The sequence below is a fragment of the Euphorbia lathyris genome, chromosome 1 (genome assembly GCF_963576675.1).
Source record: "Euphorbia lathyris chromosome 1, ddEupLath1.1, whole genome shotgun sequence".
Lineage (NCBI taxonomy): Eukaryota > Viridiplantae > Streptophyta > Magnoliopsida > Malpighiales > Euphorbiaceae > Euphorbia > Euphorbia lathyris.
This window is the reverse complement of record NC_088910.1, coordinates 30559695-30587233: the sequence shown is the minus strand read 5'-3', so window position 1 is coordinate 30587233 and position 27539 is coordinate 30559695. Positions and strand designations below refer to the sequence as shown.

Below are 27539 nucleotides of genomic sequence, written 5' to 3'. Positions count from 1 at the left end.
TACAAGGATCCTACTTGATGGGTTGGATGAGTTATGAGAGTTATATTGGGTAGTACTAACTTTTTTAGATGGGTTCATGAATTGTATTATATGAGTTGAATGATTTATGATGGTTGAATGACTAATTTTCAACTAATGATTTTTTTTCTGTTCTTTTTTTTTCTCATCTTTTTTTATTGCTTTAAACTTATTGGAGATATTGAAATTTTTATTGGTATAATTTAGAATTTTATAGTTATTCTATTATAATGAAAAATTTTGGTATAATTTTGAAGTAATTGACTCAATATTGATTTGGTTTACTAGTCTACTCTTTGCTGTTATTTTTAATTGTTTACTGTTATTATTAGTTGTTTGTTGTTGTTAGAATATAAAATGACTAATACTCATATTACATGTCTTTTTAGAGAGTTGTATAGAAATTAAGGATATTGGAAAAAAATACATTGTTACCCCTTATTTATTGATTCCAATATTTATTTATTCTATAATAAGTCCATAATTCTAATTAATTTCCGCAAATTCGCGTTTTATAGCAGAAAAAAAGATGACTTAATGTGTACTAATCATATAAAATGACATGTAATATGAAACAAAAAATAATCTCTAGAAAGACATGTAATATGAAACGAAGGTAGTATATTTTAAATCAATAAACAAATAAAATATAAAAATATAATACATAAATTATATTTTATATCAATGTTGTTTGAATTATTCAATGACGTATGACATTTGTATCATTTTTCAGTTCAGTTTTATTTCTTTTCTGAATTAGTAAGAATGCAATTTTTTTGTTAGATGAGTTATAGCATCAGTTGTAGTTATATACTATTTATATATTTAGGAAAAGTAAAGATTTAATTAATTAGTTGCATGTTATTAAAAAAATTAAAGAAAAAGTTCTAATCATATGAGTAAGGTGGAGATTTTTATTTGTTATCTAATGTAATTAGCGCAGTGGTACAATTTTTAAGAAACAAAAATAAAATTAAAAAATAAATAAATTGAAGAATTATTGAATTGAGATTAATGAGTACACCTTATGTATTAGAATTCTAGCCTAACAGTATCTTGAAATTATTAAAATTTTCCTTTTTGGTTTTTATGTTTTTGTTTTTTGATTTTTTTCATATTTAGTTTTCAGTTTTTTTTTCTTGTTTTTTTTTTTTTTTTTTTTTTTTCTTTTCGTTTCTTTAATTCTTTAATTTTTCCAGGTCATGTTTTTGGTTTACTAAAATATCAAAATAAATATTAAGTTATGAATAAAAACATTTCTTAAAATATAATTGGAGTAAATCATGAACATAATAAGAAAAATGAATATTAAATGGGTTGAATGGATTAAGTGGTTCATTAGATGGTTTATGATAAACAGTTTTAATAACTCATCTAACCCATTGTATTGTAGCCCATAAAAATTACATCTAATGGGATGAGTCGAGTTGGGATGGGTTATAATAACTCACTTAATTTTGAACATCCCTTGTGAGCATTCAGGTGCTCAAAATGCAACAAACTATCTCCTCTATTTCGTTGTCAAAAGATTATGGTACAAAGGCAAAAAGAATTTTCAGAAGGAAGGTATTTGCAGACTCAATCTAAACTAACACGCCGCATTTTACAAACAAGATTTGCCGTTGGAAGATCAAGCTGATTCTCTGCATCTGATCTAACAACATTCTTAAGCTGATCTCTTGGTGTCGAGAGGCATGTGTGGAATGTTGCAAGAACTGGAGGAATCGGCATTGATAGAGCTGAAAGCACATTGCTTAAGTACTCAATATCAGCAGATAGTTGTTGGGCTCCGCGATCTGTTATGTACTGAATGCCCCGTAACTGCTCCATGTATAGAGCTGTGGCACCTTCTGCAACCTAGAATCCAAGAACAATTTCCCCAGTCAAATTGAGTGCTATATTCATTTGCACGAATCACTAGAAATATCACAATATTAACTTGGATCCATCAACAATTTAGAACTTCAGTAATCAGAAACTACGCGCATAATTCTAGACCAAAAAGCATCTCTAGCTATCCTAACAAAAAAAATTTGTCTGTCAAGTTTTGAAAGAGGATGGAGCGGTGTTATTGGTGAGCTTTTTCCTATGAAATTCATGTAGAGTTTGCTACCTTGTCCATGCCTTCGGGCAGGACTTAACCATGCTAGATAATTTTATAATTTGATGTTCATTATGTCTCGCACGCAGGCACAAAAAAAAAAAAAAAAGCTTTATGAAAGACTGTAAAATGGTGCTCAATCAGTAGTAGAAAGCATTGGCACACAAAGGTTATCTTCAGAGTACAAGTTGGTTACCTTGAACATCCACTCAGTTGCAAAAAACTGGGCTTCATCATTGTTGGCATCCATGTTAGATATGCCCTCAGCAAGGGGCTCCAATTGTTGGGGTAAAGTAAGAAGATATTCGCCCACGCTGGTTACATATGATTGTGGATAAGCACTAAAAGTTGGAAGATGGAAAGCACTCTGTTCCTCCACTGAGGACCAAATTGGCAATCGAGAGACATCGTTTAGCCGCTGCCGTACTTTTGATATGAGGACATCATACACAAGTTCATTCACTGTTTCAGCAAATGCTGCAACTCTTTGTGATGCAAGAGGAAGTGCATGGAACCGGGGATCTTTAGACTGCAAGATGATAGACAGTCAAGGTCAATATTATTCTCTAAGGTTAATTTTTCTTTCGAAGAAAATGGAGACATAGGTCCTCTTAGCCAAAGAAAAGCATCATTGACTTGCAAATTCCAATTTTGAAAATAAAAAGATCACCACAGGACAGTTACATTTAAGGTGGGAAGGAAAAAAGGAAAAGGCAACATAGACAAGTAAATTCATGTACCTGATCTAAAAGGTTAAATAGTCTCCTAGCCTTCTCCGGTACATCAACAAGCCGGACAGCTGCCACATCCAAAGCAGCCCTTCCACCTAATGCCGACTCCCCATTGGCATCATTACTAGCAGCATGTGACTTGTTATGGTCCAAACTAGATCCAAATATAGAAAGAGACAAACTCGTGCTTAGTCTAGCCAGAGTTGCTCGCAATGAAGCTTCAAAGACAGAGGATCTGCTAGTAAGACAATCTGCAACAGTTAGTATCTGCAGCGCTCCCTGGACAATGGACCATTCCTCTTCATTTGACATCATGTCAGCTTTGCGAGCATTTTGGTTCCCCTCCTTTCTCTCTGAACCCCCATCCTTCTTTGAGTCATTGACATTATCCACTCCACAGACAGTTCTTAGTGATTTAAGGGTTTCTTGCAGTAAAGAGATGTACTGTAACATTATGTCATCAACAGCAAGAATTAATTCATCTGCCTCAGAGCCGCCAGTAAAGTTAATGCATCTCTCTACAGCTGCTTCAAGAAGGACAATAACTTGCGGAATAGATTCTTCCATTCGCCGAACTGCTTCACTCAGCTCAATTCCCTGAGCTCCCACACCACGAGTAACAGCTCCCCTTAGGTCCACTCCAGCAATCTCAGAAGACAAGATGGCACGCTCCATCTGTCCATACCTATAATACAGTAGTCTTTTGTCAACTAGTGGAGAATAAGAGCAAATTTAATCCACAGAGAAGCAAAAGGCAGACTTGAAATCAATTGAACAATAAATTCAGAGTAAGGTAGAATGGGGATCACCCATCAACAACAAAGAAAAGCAAGCTTAGGAAAAGAAAAATTACATAGAACGGAATCTTAAGTGTGATAGAGGTATTTCACCAAGAGAGCCTATGCATTGTCTGTTTGCTATTTTATCTAGACAAATAATTTAAACTATCCTTCATACGAACAATAAAACTGTTGATTGATATCAATGGAGGTGCATCTAGTTGTTAATTATCAAGTTATATGGATCTTGATGCTCAGCAAGGAAAGTTTTTTATTGAAAAGCACTACCAAATATTAAACAAATCAGAAGGAAGCATCTTATTACGGATCACATTTGGTCACCTCTGTTTAAATGATTCATAAGGAAGATAAACTGCCTTCAACGTGTCCAACAAAACTCGAAGATCAGATTCTGAAAATAAGTGCTGGATATTCCTTGCAAATGTCCCCGTCATGTTGTGCAAATCAATAAGGGTCTCAAGATGCTTAGTCTGAATCTTGATACCTTTTGGCATTTCACCGGACAGAATATCCAATATGCCTAAGAGAAACAATACAAGGATACAAGGATCAAGATTCAAATCTGGTCCATATATCAACCATCAACTATAACAGCATGTTTAATTGATACATAGACTGCAAAAATGTCGTGAAAATATTAATATCCTAATCAACAATAAGTGCCCAATCCCCCATCACCTATACAAACTTTTACCAGTGATAAAAAGATGAACTCAACACACACACACACAAAGCCAAATTCACATCGCTCTAACAGCATTTACAACAACTGAAATAAAGAATAACCAGGAAAAAAAATTGAGTAACATTTTCAATAGAAGTTATTTGTGCAATTATTCTAACTTATAAAGGTATCATCAATTTTTATAGCTGTTACATTAGTGGTGCTTTTCAACTGGTCTGCAACTGTAGGATTATCATAATGTCATAACTCCTAATATTAAACTATTGATTGTTTTCAGCACTCTAACAGCTGCACCTACGACATCCATGTAATGAGACAGAATGAGTAATAATCTCATTCTTCTGAGAATATGCAAATGAAAAACTGAAAGCCAGGACAGAATTTGAGATTGAATAAGCCTCCAACAAAATGATGCAGAATTGTTCAATTGTTCAAGAGAGAAAACTACGCAGCCATCATGGGCAGAACAGAGGTTCTTTTTAAGAAGAGATCTCTCCAGAAAAATAAAAATTGATTTTATTTTTAAGTTCATTATCAATCTTTGAAAGCAACTGTAACATCTATAAAAGACCAATCTTGCTTTACTGAACTTGCTCTTAGGGTCTGCTTGTATGAAGGTTCGACAAGGTTCATTAAAGGGAGAGGAGGTGAGGAGAGGGGAGGTTAATTAGTGAACCTCCAAATCCCACCAATTTGGTGGAACTGAAATTGAGGTTATTTCAAGGTTTTCTAACCTTCATTTAACTCCCATTTAACCCTCACCTCACTTTAAACTCCTTCCCAAGCAAGGTTAGATAAATAAAGTCCCTTTAATGAACCTACTCTAACCCCAAAACAAGCAGACCCTTAAGAGCTGAGTTGCTAGTGCTCAGCAGCTAATACTTTCATAAGTGAAACAGAAAATTTTGCCTAAAAAAGCACTATAACTCACAAGGTGATTCAAGGGTCTATGGGCATTACAGAGTGCAGAACAATGATTTCATAAAGAACACAAATGGCTCTAATCTAACCTTTTGAAAGTGCTTTTGTTTCAGGAACAACATGTCCAGTTGCAAGATTTACTCGTGAAATGAAAGTTGCTCCTATTGCTTGCATAGTCTCAATTAGTAGCTTTGGTACTAGAACTCTGTAATCATCAGGAAAAGCAACCATGCACCTGCAATCGCATTGAACAAGAATTAAAAATAGAATTATAACAATATTTCATCAAGGGCAATAACAGATACTTCTTACAAATGCATGTGCCAACTTCAGTATCTGATTTAAAATATCATATCCAAAAGTGAATTTTTGGTTTAAGGCACCTTGATTAACATGAATTTTTTTAGAGAAAACAAATTTATGATTGACTTAATTGTAATAACAAAATGGGAGCAACTTGAAAAAATAAATATTATCAGAACTAAAAACTAACAATCTCATACTAAATGTTAAATAGTTCATTCTAAATAGTAAGTTCACAATAATCCATATATTGTAAAAACAAGCAAAATGATGCCTTTTGCAGTTGTGGCCAGACTAAAAGACAGCACAGTCCCCAAGTCCATTCTGCTGCTTTTCTAACAAAATTAACATGATCTTAGCATTTTCTTCTGAGAATGATACTAGTAGGAGTGAACATCACATGATATATTTATTGGGCTTAAAGAATTATTTGGCCCCTGACCTATCCAAAACTTTATCATTTGGCCCCTGATCTATTGTTTGGTCACATTTGGCCCCTGACTTATCATATTTGGTGAAATTTCACCCAATTTGTATGAATACTTAATGGAATCGTTATCTCATTGACAAGTAACGATATTTTGACACTTGAACTTGAAACGTGATATTTCTTAAAGTTTTTTTTGCCACATTATGTGGAAATAATTAATTAGATTAAAAAAAACAAATCCTAAACTAAAACCTATTAAGTTCAAGTGTCAAAATATCGTTACTTATCAATGAGATAACGATTCTGTGAATTTTGAATACAAATTGGGTGAAATTTCATCAATTGGGATAGATCAGGAGCCAAATGTGACTATATAATAGGTCAGGACCAAATAATAAAATTTTGGATAGATCAGGGACCAAATAGTGCTTTAAGCCTGTTTATTGACATTTATGAGATTGGTATTGCATTGCCACAGTTATTACGGACTCGAATAGACAAGCTCTAATCACCAGATGGTATCATAAAGCATAAGGCAATCAATACAATACCACTTCCATTCTTGTTCCAGATAGAGAAGCAACTCGTCATAGAAATTCGGTAACCAACTTGAAAATATCACCATAGACAAATCATTATTGCCTGATAGCCTTTCGTTTTCGTTCTTCTCACTTGCAAACTTATTGATTTGTTGTCTTGAGTCAAAGTCTTCCCAGAGTTGCTTTATGGGTTTCAGGTGAACTTTTGTGTAATATACCTCCAGAGACTTGAATCTCCCAATTCGAATGAGAATTCCTCGCAAATCTTGGGCAATATCAACCTGAATCATAGTAAATTGTCTGGCACTTACAGCAATTTCTTATGTATCGGGATATAGGAAGAAAGAAGTACAAGAAATCTCAAGCAATTAAGAGCCAAACCAAATTATGCAACTCTTTATGACCTTGCAATTGGATAATGCATCTGTTAAACGTGGTTGTACCATAGCATCCAGCCTATCCTCTAAAACCTCAAGTTGCCTCTTAACATTGGCAAATTCAGCAACCTAAAGACAGAATCAAATCCAAAATAAATTAATTTTCTTTTTGAAAAAAGTAAAAGAACATGTAACTTGATGAATTAACCAAGCACAGTGAAAGCTAGCTGAAAGTATTACCTCTCCAACAGCAGATAAACAATGCCTCATGTTGGCCAATGTTTCTGCAGCTCGAGGAAGATCACCACTAGCAAAGACATCCTCTACAGTCGAACTCAATTGAGTTAAACCAGCGGCGTCCTTGTATCACCAGATGCAAATAAGGAAACATGTAAATCCTTCTATTGGAAAAATGAACTCAGTTTCAGATTTGCTAGCAAAATTCACCTGCAAAGTCTCATATGCAGCCTCCATTCTCTGTTTGACAGTATCGACTTTGGCTAGTGCAGCTATAGATTCCGCCGAGGATCCCTCTGCCTAAATACGATATCAAATAAATTGGTAATAGCTCAATTAGGTCCAACAATGAACATTGCGTCTCCAAGTCCTAATACAACGAACCTTAATGCAATTCAACTTGCAGCATTTACAGTGAAAATTGAAAAGGCATACTAGATCCAATGGAGAATTTAAATTAATACGGAACATTTCTCTAGTATATATCCAGAGCTAACCTTCTTGAGCTTCTGTAAAATAGCAGAGACGGAACTACGAAGGGAAACAGCGTCGTCTCGGAGGCGAATAACATCGCGAGTTGCACGAGGGACGCGGAGGAGAGCAGAGGCGCTCTGCTCCTCAAGAGAAGCAGCAATTTCTTCGGAGACCATCTGAAGCTTCATTTCAAGATCCACGAGATGTTTGTCCTGCGATTCCTGGGGGTGTCGGGACTGACAAGCGGAGTTGATCCATTTCTTCGGATCGAATTTGTCGTCCGAGAATGGACCTAGATCCAGCATCATTTTTACACTTGCTCAGATCACGATTTGCAGTACTGGATCGAAGTTTAAGCAGTCATGAGGTACATTTCATAATTGATCTTCCTGCTCTGCTTCTCCGGTTTTGCAGTTGTCATCGTGGAGGTTTTATTTTTTCTGTCAATTTGGTACCAATGTATTGGTTAAATGCACCATTGGTCATTTAATTTTTATATTTTATTTCAAAATGTTACTCAACATCAATTTATCTTAATAAAATTTTATTTGCTTGGTCTGATTTTTTGTTACGGGAATATGAAAAAACACAAAGTAAAGGAAACTCAAAAGTTACAAACAAACTTCTATATAAAGCATGATAGACAGTATTCCACCATTATATTCATTGGTCACGATAGACAGTATTATATTTCTGAAGGTAAATATTCGATTTTTTCCATATGTTGTAGTTATTTTGTTCTCAATTGTGTTGTTGTTTTATTTTTATTAAACAATAGTTGTTATAGTTTCATCTTTCAGATTCATTTCTGTTATTACCCAGGTTCTATACCTCTCGCTATCTTATCCATGTTTTCTTTTTTATTTGTCTTTTTTTCCAAACCGATAGCTTCAATTAAAGAAATCCGACAGAAATAGAAGATGCATGAACAACTAAAACCGGAAAACACAAAAGTGTCAAAAATTACAAGAAATTGTTATTAAGCAATAGTTGTTATAGTTTCATTTTTCATTGATGAAATTCCATTTCTGTCGTTACTCAGGTTCCATACCTCTCGCTACCTTATCCATGTTTTCTTTTTTATTTGTTTTTTTTTTTTCAAAATGACTAAAATAAAGATTTTGTAAATTTGTATTCTTTTTTAGTATATGTTGCCAGGTGTTATCGTTTCGATTGCTAACTCTTAACTAAAATTTAGATTTTCGGCTTTATATGAACTCAATTTTTGGCTTTCTCAATTGTGTTGTTTTTTATTTTTATTAAACAATTGTTGTTATAGTTTCATCTTTCAGAGATGAAATTTCATTTCTGTTGTTATCTAGATTCCATGCCTCTCGCTACCTTATCCATGTTTTCTTTTTTTCTTTTTTTATTTTTCAAAATGACTAAAATAAAGATTTTGTATATTTGCATTCTTTTTTAGTATATGTTCCTAGGTGTTATCGTTTTGATTGTTAACTCTAACTAAAATTTAGATTTTCGGCTTTTTATGAACTCAATTTTTAGTTTTAATTGAAGTTAGATTAATTTTTCTAATTCGGAACATGTTGAAATCCACTCATTTTTTTAGTTTGAGTTTAGCTAATTGATATGGATTGTATTTTTTATTTTTATGCATTTTGGTACAAATAGATATAAAGTTTCACACGATAGTTGTTCATTGAATTTTGAGACATATTAAATAAAATATTAAAGAGATATTGGAATATTATACTTAAAATGAAGTTTATTTCAATATAAATTATGTTATATTATTATTATTATTAAGAAGTTATTTTTTCCCAATTTTCTAGACAAGGAGATTGTAAGCGTCTAATACGCTTGATAAGATGTTTATTCTTGAAGAATGTGGATTATGCTATATACGAATTCAAAATCAAGGTAAATAAAAATAAATTTTGATGCTCAAAATCCTAAAAATGTACATTAATTATGGATATTGAGGTAATTGCTTTTGCAACATTGGCTTATATAATTTTTAACTATTATATTATGGTTCGTACAAAATTGTTAGTATTTCAAGAGTTTTTAACAGATGAAAATGAAATATGATCATAGGATAAATTATTGAAAAATATTAATTAAGAAAATATTATTATTTGAATCTCTTCAAATTCTCAAATCTTGAGCATAATGATTCTAATTAATATAATTAATTTCACATATTAATTATAAAACGTTTTTTTTTGGTACTGAGTGGTTACAATTGCGATTTAATTCTATTTAACTAAAATTAATTTATGGACTTAATACTTCATTAAGAAAAAATAAAATGTTTAATTAATGGGCAAAAAATATTTTCACTCTCCTCTTTATATGCTTATGTCTCGAAATTCTCTCTTATTTATTTAAAAAAAAAAACGAGAGGAAGATGGTTCTCTCCTAATTATCTTTTTCGTCCCTTCATTTTTTTTCAATTCTTTTGTTTGTTTTTCTTACTTACAAAATTCAAGAATATATAATTATTAGAAAATATTAATGAAGTCAAATAAGTGACATTTGCGAGTATGGCTGATATTCTATATAGTGAAAGAATGAAGAACAAATTCATCGAATGTCTTGATGAGATATTACAAGATGAAAATAGGAGAAATCATCATCTTAAACTGATTCAATTAGATATATTGGGTTATTGTAGCAGAATGAATAATTGAATTCGAATACTTGGTGATCATGAAATTCCATCCACCAAAATAATTATCATCAAGATGAATTTGTGACTAATTCTTACGAATTTTATTTTTTTATATGTAACATATTGAATTGATAAAGTTTCTTCATATGCAACATTAGAAAAGTATTGATTGTAATAGTTTATAGAATAATATATTGATGTTACTTCCATTTTAACAACAACAACAACAACAACAAAGCCTTAGTCCCGAAATGATTCGGGGTCGGCTAACATGAACCATCATATAAAACCGTGAAAATCAAGTCGTGTCAGCGACACAGATTCGCTCCCTCCACTCCGTCCTATCCACTACCATATTTTCCTCAATTCCCAATAAACTCATATCACTCTCGATCACCCTCCTCCAAGTTTGCTTAGGTCTTCCCCTACCCCTCACCACTACATCCCTTTGCCACTCTTCGGTTCTCCTAACCGGCGCATCAAGCGCTCTACGTCTCACATGGCCAAACCACCTTAGTCGGTTTTCTCTCATTTTATTCTCAATAGATGTAACCCCTACTTTTGTCCTAATTATTTCATTACGCACCCGGTCCTTTCTCGTGTGACCACACATCCATCTCAACATACGCATCTCCGCCACCGACATCTTATGGATGTGGCAGTGTTTCACTGCCCAACACTCCGTACCATATAACAATGCTGGTCTAATTGCCGTCCGGTAGAATTTTCCCTTCAATCTATTAGGCATGCCGGGGTCACAAAGGAAACCCGTAGCACTCTTCCACTTCGACCAACCAGCTTTAATCCTATGGGCAACATCTCCATCTACTTCTCCATCCGTTTGGATAATAGATCCTAAATACCGGAAGCAATCCGAGGCCTGAACAACTCTCCCATCTAGGGTGATTGTCCCTGCCTCCCTACTCCTACGGCCGCTAAACTTACACTCCAAATATTCTGTCTTACTTCGACTCAACTTAAAGCCTCTAGATTCTAGAGTTTGCCTCCATAGTTCCAACTTCATCTCCACTCCTTCTTTCGTCTCATCAACCAACACAATATCATCTGCAAACAGCATGCACCATGGTATACCATCTTGAAGTGAACTTGTTAGTTCATCCATAACGATGGCAAAAAGAAATGGGCTTAGTGCGGAACCTTGATGCACTCCAATCGTAATAGGAAACTCTTCAGTTTTCCCAACACTAGTACGTACACTCGTGCATACTCCCTCATACATGTCCTTTATGATGTCAATATATTTCCGCGAAATGCCTTTCCTTATCAAGGCCCACCAAAGTACTTCCCTTGGTACCTTATCATATGCTTTCTCCAAGTCAATGAAAACCATATGCAAGTCTTTCTTCTTATTTCGATAGTGCTCCATTAATTGTCTCATTAGATGGATGGCTTCCATAGTTGATCTTCCCGGCATAAAGCCAAACTGGTTTTCCGAGATCTTCACCGTCCTCCTTAGCCTTTGTTCAATCACTCGCTCCCAAAGTTTCATAGTGTGACTCATTAATTTGATTCCCCGATAGTTGGCACAATCTTGGACATCGCCTTTGTTCTTATACAAAGGGATTAAGGTACTTTTCCTCCATTCTGATGGCATCTTATTGTTTCTCCAAATTTTGTTGAAGAACGTCGTCAACCATTCGATTCCTCTTTCTCCCAAACATCTCCAAATCTCAATAGGGATGCCATCAGGTCCTACTGCTTTCTTCAACTTCATCTTACTTAATGCCATTTTGACTTCACCCTTTTGAATTCTCCGCAGGCATTCATGATTTATCATATCGTGATGGATACTTATATCTCCAACATCTTGTTGGCGATCTCCATTAAATAAGTCATCAAAATAGGACCTCCATCGTTCCTTGATATCCTTATCTCCAACTAGGACTTTCTGGTCCACATCCTTCACACATTTAACTTTTCCGAGATCTCGCGTCTTCCTATCTCTCATCCGAGCAATTCTATATATGTCTCTTTCCCCTTCTTTCGTATCCAATCTTGTATACAGATCCCGATTCACCTTTGCTCTAGCATCTCGTATGACCTTCTTTACTTCCCTTTTAGCCTCTTTGTATTTTTCGTAGTTCTCGTCACTCCTACATTTCCCCAATAGATTGTAATTCTTTTGTATCGTAGATATAATATTTAATTTTAATTGTAGTTTAATTCAATTTTTGTTTAACTTATATTGTAATTCTTTTGTATCGTAAATATAATATTTAATTTTAATTATAGTTTAATTCAATTTTTGGTTTTTTATTATATTCTAATATATTTCTTAATTAATCTGCTATTTTATTATTATTGTTTCACAAAATATTTGGAATATGAAAATGTATTAAAATTCCTAAACAGTACAGATAATTGAATTTTGTAAAAATAAATAAATCATTCATCTTTAGTTAAAATTCTATAAAAAAAAGTAGTCAATTATTTTTAAAATTAATTTAATTTGAATTATCATTAAAAAATATATATTAATTTCAAATATACATAAATATGTCAATTTATTTATTTATCTAAATTATATAAAAGTTTCATACCTCGTGCATCGCACGGGTTTTCGACTAGTTTATAAAGTAATTAAGGAAAATGATTTACTATTACCTTTTGAAACTCTAATTCATTCTTTCATACTTTTTTTAAAAATAGTAATCACTCACTACTTCTTCTCGTTTTTTGATGTTATAGTCGAACATTGAAAACTATTTTATTTTATAACACAAAATTTCCATTTATCCAATATTTTTTTAAATAAAATATTTCCGACAAACAAACACGACCTTAAAATTCAAGAAAGCTTACCATCCAATAATCAAATAAGCAAATGCACTCATAGTAATTTATCCAAAGAAGGCTCGTGATAATTTAAGAGAACAATAACATTACTAAATACATAATAAGATTTAAGTAAATTATACTAATAGTATCTGAATTATATTTCAGTTTACATTTTGGTATATGAATTACATTTTGTCTCAAAAATATACCTTAAGTAATGGTAACCGAACAATTTAGTACATTTAACCAGTCACTAACCAATCAACCCAAGTTTTGACCATTTTTAGTTAAAATTTTAACTAATTTGTCTCTCTTCCATTCTCACTCTCTCTTCGATTATCACGTTCGATTATCACGGAACAACTATTTCTCTTATTGCTCTTATCCCTATCAGACATGACTAGAATTCATGTGGGCTCTGCATTTAGTCATTCTCTTCGAGTTTAGTAGGGTCAGACTGAGGTCCACGACGCTGATTGACATTCTAGCCACCGGGAGAAGCGGTCTGCCCAGAATTACAAGGGAATATCCACCACGATCCCTTTCGCCTCCCAATCTGCTTCTTTGGCTTATTCCATAAATGTGATGGGCAAAAAGATCATTCCTTTAACCGGGACCTTAATGTCGGATAGGCCGACCAGCGGCAAACTTCCCTCTCGGAGGGTGGTTGTGTGTCCTTTCATGACTTCCAACGCTTTTAGTGTTAGTAGGTTGACGGAGCTCCCGATGTCACCAGGATCCGATAGACGTTAAAGTTTGCTGTTAAAAAAGTGATCACTAAAACTTTTGAATGCGGAGTTTGCAGCGGGGGTTGCACTATCAACACTTCGTCAACTACCTTTCTTTTGCCCGAGGAGGCAAAGGCTCCACCATAGGCGTGCACTCCCTCTGTAATAACGTGAATCTCTTCATGGTAGCGGGGTCTCTTGCCATCATCAAGTCTAGGGGCCGGGTCTTGCGGTCTGTGGCCGGGTCTCCCTAATGCTTAAATATATTTTTTAAAAATTGAGAATTCATGAATTATTATAAAAAAATTATAATTAAAATATAAAATTATATTTTATTTATAATATAAAGAAAAAGTTCATATATTTAAAATTAAATAACTGGTACATATCCAATGGGTCAGTTGAGAAGCCTACAAAGAATTGGGCCTCAGGGGTTTTCTTGTCTAGCAAGCACTGCTCACGGAAAAAGCGTCCATCTGAGTTTTATCCTTCGAGAAATATCGGATAAAGTATTTTTTCTAGAATCTTCCGTCTTCTTCCCCACACAATTCTAGCACCTTCTTTCCCTTATATAACAACCTCGCTCCCATTTGTCCACCTGTCTATCAAAATAAGCTTTTTACAGTACATCAACACTAGTATTCGACTGCTCGACCTCATAGCGTTTTCTCCTTTGCTTAACTACTTAATCAATGGCTTCCTCTGTAGCAATCAAGAAACTCGTCTCCTCTAACCTTATTCCATCTTCTCTCCGCCTGATTCGCCCCTCAGCAGCGATTCAGCCAGGTTCTCGTTTCTTCAACACCAACGCCGTTCGCCAGGTTGATGACGACAGTGAAGACGACCGCCGCATCGATGGCCCTCTCTACGGCCGTGGAGCTGACTTCCTATCAGGTAGTCGTACTCCGTTTTCCAATTGCTTCTTCTCCTATTTCAATTTTTTCTGGTACGGAGCCTTAGTTCTTCATATTCGCATGAACTTGAGAGAAACACTGAAATAGTTCATAATTATCGGTCTGAGTAATTAGATCGGAGATCGTGTACTAATTTGTTAAGCATAAGCAGGAGAATAGGAGAAAATAGCCGAAATGAACTGTGCTTTCAACATCATTTGAAAACTGAGATGTTGATTTTTTTTTTTTTCTTTTTTGTGATTTGAATGTAGACGTGGTGAATCCGTTTTGGCCGACTAGGAGCTTGAGCCAGATGCTGAACGTGATGGATCAAGTGATGCATAATCCTTTCACCTCGGCCTCCGGTGGCATTGGCGCCCGCCGAAATTGGGATGCTCGCGAGACCGAGGATGCTTTGAATCTCCGAATTGACATGCCTGGGCTTGACAAGGAGCATGTGAAGGTATCGGTGGAGCAGAACACTCTGGTCATTAAAGGAGAGGGAGATAAGGAATCGGATGATGAAGAGAGCGGCAGGAAGTGCAGTGGAAGGATTGATCTGCCGGAGAAAATGTTCAAGACTGATGAAATCAAAGCTGAGATGAAGAATGGTGTGCTGAAGGTGATTGTTCCAAAGGTGAAGGAGGAAGAGAAGGCTGGTGTTTTCCATGTTAAGATTGAGTAGGATGCCTGAGTGCTGAAGTTTTAATGGGTTTTGTTACTACTTACTAGTGAGGGTATAATAACATTGAATCAAATCGTTTTGTAATTAGAATTTTCCTAATGAGATTTCCTTTATTTTTTATTTTTTATTTTGGAGTACGATTAACTAGGCCTAAATTTACAAAATTAAGCCTTTGAGATGTTATTTACCTTTCTAGTCAAACTATATGCTTTCAACATGAGGCTATTCTTTGCAATTTCCAAATTATTATTAATCTACATTTTGCTGTACGCTATAAATCTGTAATTATATCTTATCTTTTATATTGTTTATGACTAGGGTCAAAGAAGAAAATTCAAATTAACACTTTAAACTAGGGGTGTTCAAACTTAATTTGTATAAATAATTTTAATCCAACCTAACAGGTATGTAAGTACATTTTTTTCATAGATAGGTTGGATTACCTTGGGTTGTATTATTTTATTTTATTTTTTGAATCTAGTTGTATTAATTTTTTTATTGAGTTAGATGGGTTGGATGATTCTGAGTTGAATGTTATATTATATATTTAATATATATATATTTTTTTTTTGTGTGTTTCTCTCTTATATTATTTTAGTGGTGGTGCCTTCTATACTTACTTTGTTTTGGACAAATTAAAGTAAAAGGGATGAGTTTACTTTGTAAAGTTTATCATCATCCATTGGTGGAAAAAACAAAGTAAAAATTACTTTGTCAAAAACAAAAATAAAGTAAACATAGTCTAACCCTTTAGAACATCTCTAAAAAATTCTTAATACACTTTCTAAAAATAATATATATAATTGACTCTTAGTGATTTAAGAGTGAATAAATATTCTCTATATCTCTTTATTTATTATTTTATTATTAAGATTATTATATATTGTTATATGTACCAATAGTGTTAAGAGAGACACCTCAATAATAAATTATTAATAAAAAATAAAGTTAGAAGGGACTAAGAGGTGGAAAGAGGCTCTTTATTAATAGAGAGGATGGAGAGGCTCTTAATGATTTGAGGAGCCACTAAGAACTGTTGGAGATGATTTTTAACTTTCTCTTCTCAAATTAAGAACCAAAATATTTATTTTAACATTTTTTTATAAATTTATTTTAAATTAATAGAATTCATTTATTTTTTATAATAATAATAATAATAATAATAATAATTCATAGTTAAAATATAATAAATTAGTATATGTATAATAAATTAGTATATAAATATTAAAATACAAACTAATATATAATAACATAATCACAATATAGTAAAATATAAAAAAATTAAAACCAAATCAATCAATCATTAACAAATTTTGTTTCTTAGTATTCTATTTTTTTTATTTGTTTTGTTTTCTCATTTCTCATTTTTCTTTTACACAAATTTTATGAGTATCATTTATTTCATGAATGAGAATGTACTGAATTTGAAGAATTAGAAGAAATTTTCAATTTAAACACACTTTTTCAAATCGAATTTCAAAATTTATTGAAATTTATTTCATATTTTTGGAATTCTAGAATGTTTTGAAATTTCAAATTTTTGGAATACAAAGGAAATAAAAACCTTATCTAAATCTTGAAGGCACATTACCAAGTTCGTCTATTAGTCAGCCAGTAAAGTAAATATACTTTCACAAGGGAAGGTTCAAGGCACATTAACTACCTATCCTATGCAGATATCTTCTGTAGAAAGTTATCACCACGTCCTAATCGTCTCGTTTCTAATTTTATTCATGTGGGGGATTGTTGGAAAATTTTGAATAAAATTATATATTAATTTAAATACCAAAAAACATCTCCTTTCATGAACATTCGTGTCCTTCGTGATCAGTCATGTTCGTACGTGAATAGTCGTGTCTGTCCGTGTACAGTTGTGTTCGTTCGTGAAAAGACATATCCTTTCGAGTTATATTTATATAGAATGGATTGTCAAATTCACAAGTTGCTAAAAAAAAGTTGAAGTTGTTGAAAAGGTTGTTCAAAATACTCTTTGTCTATTCATAATGTTCTTGTTTTCCTACTCCGGTGATAACGAGCCTACACACAGTTTGATTTCGCTTGCGTAATCTGTTGTATCCTGGAAGACGATCGTCAATAGCGACGACATCTGTCTTAAAAATGTGATGTTTGTTGGTATTTAAATTAATATATAATTTTATTCAAAATTTTCCAACACAATCATGAATTATATCGGCCAGATAATATAGTTACTGATAGACAAATAATATAGTTACTGATAGACAGTTCGAGAGAATCGTATTTCTCTGAGAGAGAATCCTAACATCCCAGAGATTGATGGACTTCAGCTAGGAAAATGCTTCCCCACAGCAATAGCTTCCGCCATAACAAACACATAGTCACAATAGTCCAGGCTATCGTGCAGCAAAAAAAAAAAAATCCATTTAGTAATAATATCCAGTCTCATAGAAGACTTTGCATCAACATTTAATTATAAATACTTGAATTTAGCATGTACAATTATAAAATTAAAAGAAATGGAGGGGAAAAGAGTAGGGAAATATGAAAGAAAGTTAAAGAGAATGATATTATTTTTTCTCTTATAAGAATATAATGGGTGGAGAAATGATGAAATTACATGTTTAAATGGAAATAAAATAACTCGAGTTGGCGCTTTGCTTTCTTGATAGTGAAGGACGACCCGGGGGTTTCCCTCAATCTTTTATAGAAAAGGAAAATTGTGGTTGAAAGACCATTGGTTTCGCATTCAATCCATACAATAGTTGTAAAAATGGACGACACCCCTCCTTGGTATCGTCTTAAGCTGTACCCGAAGGCCCAAGCCTACCCGCACTCCCCAACTACTTTCACTGGTCACTCTACCGCCCAAGTCTTTGGTGTTTTAGTTGAGCCAGGTATTTCATTTCATCCTGATGAAAGGGAGTATAGCCATGAAGCTAGCAATCAATCCACCTACGACACGCAATGTCAGGGCGTGAAGAGAGAGTGCCCTTAACTCTTATTAGATAGACGCGGGCTCAGGTTTTTATCCTCTCTCGACCTAACGAGTGTGCTAGCACTATCAGTAGTAAAGAAAGATATGAATAAAGAAAGAACGCATACCAAGGACCATGTGTGATAGTCTAGTCCTTCTTACATGTGTGAAAAGAAGAAGTTCCAACCTATTAGTTACACGACTCCTCCAAAAGCCAGCTCTAATCAAAGAGAGAACGAGATTCGCGATGAAACCCTTCTTTCAGGAGTAGTTGGTTACGAAAGAAGAAGAAAGCAAGGGTAAATAAGCAGAAAGCCGGGCTAGGGAAAAGGGTTCATAACCCGGGAAGGATAGCTCGTCCAGAAAAAAGTGTCTTCTTATTTTGTTTTTGACAAAGTAATTTTTTTTTTCTGACGAAGTAAGACTTACTTTATTTTTCATTATTACCATTGGATGATGGAATTTAAAATGCATTAATACCAAAAGTGAACTGCTATTTACCGTTCCTAAACTACTTATCACCGCTCCCTTTTGATATTTTTGCCATTCTCACAATTTCAACTCCAAAAATCAAAACCTCTCATTTTTCCGAGCAAAAATATTGAATTTTACAAAAATGAGAGGTTTTGATTTTTGGAGTTGAAATTGTGAGTTTTGGATGCAAAATAATGAGAAAGACGGAAAGGAAAAAGAGGGAGCGATAATAAAAAAAAGCGATAATAAGTAATTTGGGGCGGTGAAGAGCAAAACTCAAAAAGTGAACTGTAACAACGTAAAAAAGCATCGACAGCAAACAAAAAATAACATAGTAAAAGAACTCAAACTACGTCGTTTTATAGAGTATTTCTTTTTTCTTTTCCGTTTTCACTGATTTTTCTTCACTGTACACAGTCGCTCGTCTCTCTCTCTTTCCTCTCTGTGATTTTCTTCTCAAAATAGACCGAGGAAATGGAAAGCCAAAGGGTGAAGGTGGAGGAAGAAGACCGGATCAGTGCTTTGCCAGATGCCATCATTCACCATATACTCTCATTTTTGCCATCAACCAAAGAAGCTATTCAGACGGGAATTCTATCAAAACCGTGGCAGAATCAATGGGCTGGAGTTGCGGTTCTCATCTTCGATTCAACTGGTATGTTTCCCAGAAGCTTCCATAAATTCATTGAAAATACCTTAATTCTCCATGACTGCTGCAAGATCAAGAAATTCCATATTCAATATTTTTATCGCCGTAAGGAGGATCAGTTCACTTCGAAAATCCGTTTCGCAACAAGAAAAGATGTGGAGGATTTAAATTTGAGTTCACTTGGGCAAGTATACAGGTTGCCGAAATCTCTTTTCAACTATCCTTCACTGGTTAAATTAAAAACCCATAATTGTATTATTATGCCTAAGGGAAAGGTAAATTGGGGATGTCTCACTGCATTGAATATGGAAACTTGTAGATTCAATAATCTAGCGTTGGAACATATTCTATGCGGCAGTCCGCTACTCAAATCGTTAGAATTAAGGTACTGTGATCGGATTGATAAGCTTGTTATTGCTTCCAAATCTATGAAAAGATTGGTTTTGTTAGATCTTACAATTATGAACATTGAAGTTATTGAAATTTCGTGTCCAAACCTTGAGGAATTATCTCTCCAACGTATGTACATAGATGATCCAAAGGTGTTTAGTCAATTGATTGAAAATGTTCTATTTGGCTGTTCGTTACTCGAGTCATTTGAATTAATCCACTCTTGTATGTTTCAACAGCTGGTTATTGCTTCCAATTCCTTGAAAATATTGGTTTTAGGAAACCTTAACGACATTTCTCATATTGAGATTTCATGTCCAAAGCTTGAGAAACTGAAGCTTTCCGGCTGTTTGAATATTGAAACTGCTAAATTAATAAATTTGCCAACTTCAATTTGTGCTACTTCTGATTTTCATTATGACCGGAAGCATGAAAGTTCTAATGAAAAACATGAAAGTTTGGTTAAAGACATTCTCCATCAGCTTCAGAATGCCAAGGAGCTAAAAATTGGCAGATGGTTTCTGGAGGTAACTTCTAAATAAAAAGCATTCCATCCTTGTTTTTGAAAAAATTGAATTGTTACTATAATTTTTTTTCCTTTCTATTTCCACATTATGTTTGTAGATCCTGTCAGCTATAGAAGTGGGAGGTTTGTTTTCTCTAGTGTTAAACAGCAAATGTTTGACTCTTAATTATCCTGATTTGGATAAGTATCATTCTGGAATTGCATGTGTACTTCGTAATTCACCTATGCTGGAGAAATTAGTTATCAAGCTGCCACGCTATGAACAGGTTAGTTCTGGAACATTTTCAAGTTTTATCAGGTATTGTTTTGAATGTTTTAGTGTATATGGATTAACTCCACCTGGCAACTTTCAATAATTATGCATTAAAAGGCCTTAACATTTCATGAGTTCTCTCAATTTTTAGTTTATGAAGTAAATGAAACAATAGAAAATGTTGTTAACTTGTTAGTTTGTAGAGCTTAATGAATATATATTCTTCCAATGTATTGTTAAGTTCTTTTGCCTAACAATATTTATCTCCAGAGCTATAGGTATGATGATTTTCTGAAGTTGAATGCTTTTGGGGAAAACTACTGGAAATCAAATCTGATTGTTTTCGATTGTTTGGTATCGCATCTAAGGACTATTCGGATCATTCGCTATCCGAAGAGAGATCATAACCGTAAGTTTGTGCTAAACTTTGTTAAATTTTTACTCAAGAATGCAAGAGTGCTGGAAAAGATGGTTGTCGAATTGAAAGATCATGAAACAGCTGTTCCGTTCCAAGTTTCTCAAGAATTGTTAAGCTTTCCTAGATGTTCTCAATATGCCAGTATTGAGTTGTTATACTCTAAGTAAAGAGGAAGGTTTTTTTTTTTTTTTTGGGTAAGCTTTTATATTTGGGACATATAGTTTGGAGTAGATGATTAATTGCTTTTATAAATAGCTACATGGTACTAAAATGAAGTTGATAGAGTCATTTTGTTCATTCGAGGTCATTATTAATTAGTCAAAACTGATTATGGGTTAATGACTATTTGGATGATGATTATGATTTAATTAGCAGCAACATAAGATTATTGCATATATTGCCTAATAATCCCAGTTCATGTCTGAACATTGCATTTCCTTTATTTGTTTTTCCTTTGCAACATTTGGTACTTGATGATTTCAATCATGTCCCTTTTATTAGCTGTTCATCTCAAAGTACATGGTTAAGCTCTTCAAGCTTTACTAGAATTGAGTTATTATATATTTTTTTTTTGTGGTGAAACATAGTAAAACTGATTTCCTTTCTAATATAAAAAGGGTTGTCATGGATATTGATATTGGCTCTCATACTCAATATTGTTTGTTTTTTCTCTGAAAGCAGTTAATAGCTTTTGCAATTCTCTTCCATATAATATAATGATTAAAGAGAAATTCATGCATTGTAATGCTACATAGCACATAGAGTTGGTACATTATAATTACACCATAGAAAAGTAAACTAAATGGCTTAATACATTAGGGGTTCTTATATTTTCTTGATAATCCAATTAGCTCTATCCATACTGTTATCTTAAGTCGGGTGTTAATCCTAATGAACTCCTTCATCGGATTCAGAAAACACTGTTACATGCATGTATGAACACTTTACTTGATTTGGGTTGATTTTAAGTTTATTGGTCTATTATAAAGTATAGTCTCACTTCATGCATGTATAAACACTTTATAACTACTTAAATAATCTTGGGATTACTTTTCTTATAAAAAATTAATGTTTTTTATATATAGTTTTAGTTATGCTATATTTGATTAAAACAAATGATTAAATAATTAATTTATTCGTTAATATTCATATCCTAAAACAATTGTCTTTAGGACATTAAACTCTAACACATACCAATTTCAAAAGGACAATATCCATGGAGTTGTGCACCATTTCTATGATTATAGAACTTTGTCTTGTGTTAACAGGTGCATCCTCTACATCTTGCGACACAACAAAGTTTTCTTCATTCATTAAATTCATATTTCGTTAATGACATCGTTTTAGTTCCCATTGAGCGTGCCAAAAACTGTTTCTTGCCTTTTCGAATAGGTGCGAGCGTGCCAAAAAGTTTTACGAAAGTTTACAAAAATCTATGGAATTGACTTCTAGCAGATGATTGTGAAAGTTTTTTTTTTAAATTTGCCCCACCAGACCAGATGTGATTCGAACCCATGATCTCCCTAGTCATAAGTAAGCTCTCAACCACTAGACTAAAAGTTAATTAAAACAAACAATAAGGAATTGAAAGTACACTTGGAATTGAAAGCTTACAAATTTTAGGAATTAAAATTGCAAGGCTTAGAATTGAAAGAAAATTATAAGACTAAGGATTGAAATCTAAGAATTGAAATTGCAAAGGTTAGGAATTTAACAGTGAAGTTGTCTAGAGTTCTTGTGTTGATTTTAGTTGTTGTCCTTTTTTCTGATGCTAAGTCTCCTATTTATATCCTCGTTGCACCTTCAAAACTGTATGTACATTACATCCTCTTCCCACATTTGCAGGAGTGTCCCATGACCAAAACTGCTCCAAGTTCAATTGACTACATGTACCATTTTCTCCAAGCTTCTCTGTTAACTTCCACTCCCACATAGAATATGATGAAAGGTTTTCACGGTAGAGTACACATGGAAAGAAATAAGAAAAACCACAAGATTATATGAAGAAGAAGAGGAATGAAGTTGAATTACTTATCAATCCTTATTTACCAAACGCTACTCATTTGTTTATTTCTAATTATAAATTTACTTTTTTTTAATAAAATAAAATATTATTAACTTAAATCAGATAAGAGAACCTCGATAAGAAAGAAGGAGGACATGCTCACTCTCCACGAATAGATAAATTATTAATCGTATGAGTTAAAGAATGAACTGACGAGTTCATTAAACGTTTAACAAAAGAATAGAAACATTATCTAAATTTTGAATAATTGAAACAAAATCATGAATTATATAGGCTAGATAAGATAGCCGATGAGAAAGTTTTTTATTACATATACTGCTAACAGACAGTCCCAAAGAACCATAACATCCCTATGCTATGATTGGTGGACTTCAGTCAAGAAAGTGCTTCCCCGATAACAATAACTTCCGCCACAACAGGTTGGAAACCGCCCTCCAAAGCTGCATGAAATGCATATTCACAATAGTCTAGGTGTTTAGGCAGCAAAAAAAAAAAAGAACCGATTGAGCAATGCGTAGCCTCAAAGAAGACTCATGCATCAATATTACATTATATAATTATAAAATTAAAAGAAATAAAGGGAGAAAATAGTAGTGAAAAAATGAAAGAATGATAAAAGAAATGATATTATTATTTTTTTAATAAGAGGAGAAAGGGGAGGAAGAAATGTTATTTTAAGGTAAAATAGGAATAGAAAAAATTAATGGATCCACATTCATGAAATTGCATGTTTAAAAGTAAAATGTAATCAAAGTAATGGTCAATGGCGGAATCGGAATCCCGAATGACCCGGGACTCAAACATATCAATAAAAAAAAAATTCAATTAAAAAAAATCGAAATTAACTGTGGGGTTAATGGTAAATTTTCAAAGTCCAGCCCGTTAGGGTTGAGCAAATTTTTTTTAGCCTCCACCGCATTAAAATTGTAAAAATGTTATCATTTTTTAGAAACTAGCATTGAACTAATAGAAAATTATAAAAATAAAGAGTCCATTTAAATTAATTAATAATTGTAACATGTTTTTATAATTATTGAAAAATAAAATTAAAATAAATAAAAACTTTTTAAAAGAAAATAAGGTTGAAGGAAATTGAACACAAGACCATTTAAATAAAAGCAAGTATCTTTAACCATTTTATCTACCTTTAAACATTGAAATAATACTACATAGAGTCAATATAATTCTCTCCAAAATATTACGATACACTATTACTAAATTTTTTTTTTCTCAATTCTCGGGCGGCCGGCCGGGGCTGGAGCCCCCTCTACCCCCCTGATTCCGCCCCTGGTAATGCTTATTTTTATATGAAAAAATGCAAAATTTAGTTGCCATTGTTATAAAATTACCGAAATTATAGTGTGATTATAATCACACTTATATATATATATTAATAAATATATGTAAATATATATGGAGATTAATAATAATAATGAAGAACTTAGATTGAGAGAAAGATTATAATAGCATAAAGCTTAATCTTGGTGTACATTACAAATGGGGTATAAGCCTATTTATAATAGTAGGCTTACAAAATGAGTGGTCCTAATTATACTTATCTTTAAGCATATCATGTGTGTATTAAATACATGTTTATTTGTTAGTGACATGTATTTAATTTGGTGGCTATGCATTTAATATGGTGGACATCCATTAATAATAATTAACCTAATTGGTAATTATTTTTAACACTCCCCCTTGGATGTCCATCCATGCGAATAGGGCACTGCCTCATTAAAAACCTTACCAAGTAAAACCCAGTGGGAAAAAAACCATTGGTCAAGGGAAAAAGAGTACAGTGTTTACTCCCCCTATTCGCAGTATTACTGAAGATCTCTGAGACGGCGCATTCCAATACCGTAAACCAACTTCTTAAAAGTTGTTGAAGGTAATGCCTTTGTGAACAGATCTGCCAGATTGTCACTTGATCGAATTTGGTGAATACTGATTTCACCATTCTTTTGAAGATCATGAGTAAAGAAAATTTTTGGTGAAATGTGCTTTATTCTGTCTCCTTTAATGTAGCCTTCCTTCAGTTGAGCAATGCAAGCTGCATTATCTTCATATATTGTAGTCGGTGTTTCTTCATCTGATGATCTACCACATGACTCTCGAATATGCTTGGTTAACGATCTTAGCCAAACACATTCTCGGCTTGCTTCATGAATAGCTATTAACTCAGCATGATTTGAGGAAGTAGCTGTAATAGTTTGCTTCGTAGAGCACCAAGATATAGCTGTACTTCCATATGTGAATAAATAGCCTATTTGTGATCGAGCTTTGTGTGGATCAGATAAGTAACCCGCATCCGCATAGCCTACTAATTTAGGTTTAGATTCATATTCATAAAATAAACCCAAATCAATAGTTCCTTAAAGATAGCGGAATATATGCTTAATTCCATTCCAATGCCTTCGTGTAGGTGCAGAGCTGTACCTAGATAACAAATTGACAGAAAAAGCAATATCGAGCCTCGTATTGTTAGCAAGATACATTAGTGCACCTATTGCACTCAGATATGGTACTTCAGGACCAAGAATCTATTCCTTATCTTCCTGAGGTCGGAAAGGATCTTTGATTACATCAAGTGATCGAACAACCATTGGGCTACTCAATGGATGTGCTTTGTCCATGTAAAATCTTTTAAGGATCTTTTCTGTGTAAGTGGATTGGTGAAGAAAAATCCCCTTTTCTAGGTGATCAATTTGTAAGCCAAGACAAAATTTTGTCTTTCCAAGGTCTTTCATCTCAAATTCCTTTTTCAAATAATCCACTGCTTTTGAAATCTCTTCAGGAGTTCCAATAATATCATCCACATAAATAGAAATGATAGAAAATCCAGTTCTCGATCTCTTTATGAAAACACATGGACAAAATTGATCATTCTTATAACCCTCTTTCAATAGATATTCACTAAGACGATTATACCACATGCGCCCAAATTGTTTCAGTCCATACAAGGATCTCTGTAACTTTATCGAATAAAGTTTCCGTTTTTCACATTTTTCTTGCAGCTTAAATCCTTCAAGGATTTTCATGTAGATATCGTTATCAAGTGAGCCATATAGATAAACTGTAACGACATCCATTAAGCGCATGCTCAATCTTTCTTGTACTGCCAAGCTAATGAGATATCGAAAAGTTATTGCATCCACAATAGGAGAATATGTCTCCTCATAATCAATCCCAAGTCTTTGGGAAAAACCTTGTGCAGCAAGTCTTGCTTTATATCTCGTAACTTCATTTTTCTCATTTCTCTTTCTAACAAATACCCATTTGTATCCCACGGGTTTAACACCTTTCGGTGTTTGGACTACTGGTCCAAAAACCTCGCGTTTGTTGAGAGAATTCAATTCTGCTTGGATTGCATCTTTCCATTTTTGCCAATCATTTCTACTTTGACATTCTTGAACAGATTGTGGTTCATGATCCATATTGTCATCTATAATGTTCATTGCCACATTATATGCAAAAATACGATCCACAACTATTTCCTTTCTATCACATCTCTTTTCAGAACTAACATAATTTATTAAAATCTCTTCATTTGTAACAACTCCAGGTGTTTGTGCAACTTCAGGTGTTTGCACTATTTCAGGGGTTTACACTTCTTCAGGAAGTGTGTCTATGTTAGTATTTTCATCTTCAATAGATTCATTCCTATCATTGACCGATTTTCTTTTTCTTGGATTTTTATCCTTTGAACCAATAGGTCGTCCACGCTTCAGGCGTGCTTGAGAATGATTATCATGTTTTTCTTTAGGAATTTCAATACGAATTGGTATATTAGCTGCTGGTATATGCGATTTTGTTACTCGTTTTGGATCCGCAAGTGCGTCTGGCAACTGATTTGCTAAATTTTGAAGATGAATTATTTTCTGAACTTCTTGTTCACAATCCTTTATTTTAGGATCCATGTGAGAGAGTGATGAAGCTTTCCATGTTATTGCCTTTTCCACATCTTTATTTTCTCCCCCTAATTTAGGGAATGTGGATTCATCAAAATGACAATCTGCAAAACGTGCAGTAAACATATCTCCCGTTAATGGCTCAAGGTATTTAATTATTGAGGGAGATTCATAACCAACATAAATTCCTAATCTCCTTTGAGGACCCATTTTAATGCGATGTGGTGGAGTAATAGGAACATATACTGCACATCCAAAAATTCTCAGATGAGAAATATTGGGCTCATGACCAAAAGCTAATTGTAATGGGGAATACTCATGATAGCTTGTTGGTCTAATAGATATAAGTGATGATGCATGTAAAATTGCATATCCCCACACAGATGTAGGAAGATTAGTTCGCATGAGTAATGGTCTAGCGATTAATTGCAGACGTTTAATAAATGATTCTGCTAGACCATTTTGTGTATGAACATAAGCTACAGGATGTTCAACACTTATCCCAAGTGACATACAATAATCATTAAATGTTTGGGATGTGAATTCACCAGCATTATCAAGACGAATTGTCTTAATTGGATAATCA

The 27539-nt window shown here is 33.5% G+C and overlaps 3 protein-coding genes across 6 annotated transcripts; 2 read left to right on the top strand and 1 right to left on the bottom strand.

Annotated features, from left to right (window-relative positions):
- Positions 1–1308: 1308 nt before the first annotated feature.
- LOC136226722 (conserved oligomeric Golgi complex subunit 7) lies at positions 1309–8072 on the bottom strand. Its single transcript, XM_066015366.1, has 10 exons — positions 7640–8072; positions 7353–7442; positions 7146–7265; positions 6933–7034; positions 6541–6809; positions 5346–5491; positions 3972–4170; positions 2860–3535; positions 2316–2648; positions 1309–1875 (listed from the first exon to the last, which is right to left on the bottom strand). The coding sequence occupies exons 1-10, from the start codon at positions 7922–7924 to the stop codon at positions 1597–1599; spliced, it is 2499 nt and encodes an 832-aa protein (XP_065871438.1). The 5' UTR covers positions 7925–8072; the 3' UTR covers positions 1309–1596.
- Positions 8073–14367: 6295 nt separating this feature from the next.
- LOC136226712 (heat shock 22 kDa protein, mitochondrial-like) lies at positions 14368–15483 on the top strand. 2 transcript variants are annotated; one of them, XM_066015343.1, is made up of 2 exons: positions 14368–14675; positions 14944–15483. In XM_066015343.1, the coding sequence occupies exons 1-2, from the start codon at positions 14471–14473 to the stop codon at positions 15354–15356; spliced, it is 618 nt and encodes a 205-aa protein (XP_065871415.1). In that variant the 5' UTR covers positions 14368–14470; the 3' UTR covers positions 15357–15483. The 2 variants fall into 2 exon arrangements, with proteins under 2 accessions (XP_065871415.1, XP_065871425.1); XM_066015353.1 differs by having other exon boundaries at positions 14369–14672.
- A 3721-nt stretch (positions 15484–19204) lies between these two features.
- On the top strand, positions 19205–21373 carry LOC136226692 (putative F-box/LRR-repeat protein At3g18150). 3 transcript variants are annotated; one of them, XM_066015334.1, is made up of 4 exons: positions 19205–19438; positions 20062–20349; positions 20447–20614; positions 20872–21373. In XM_066015334.1, exons 1-4 carry the CDS (start codon positions 19313–19315, stop codon positions 21184–21186), a joined length of 897 nt encoding a protein of 298 aa, XP_065871406.1. In that variant the 5' UTR covers positions 19205–19312; the 3' UTR covers positions 21187–21373. The 3 variants fall into 3 exon arrangements, with proteins under 3 accessions (XP_065871406.1, XP_065871398.1, XP_065871392.1); XM_066015326.1 differs by having other exon boundaries at positions 19205–20349; positions 20880–21373; XM_066015320.1 differs by having other exon boundaries at positions 19205–20349.
- Positions 21374–27539: the final 6166 nt, after the last annotated feature.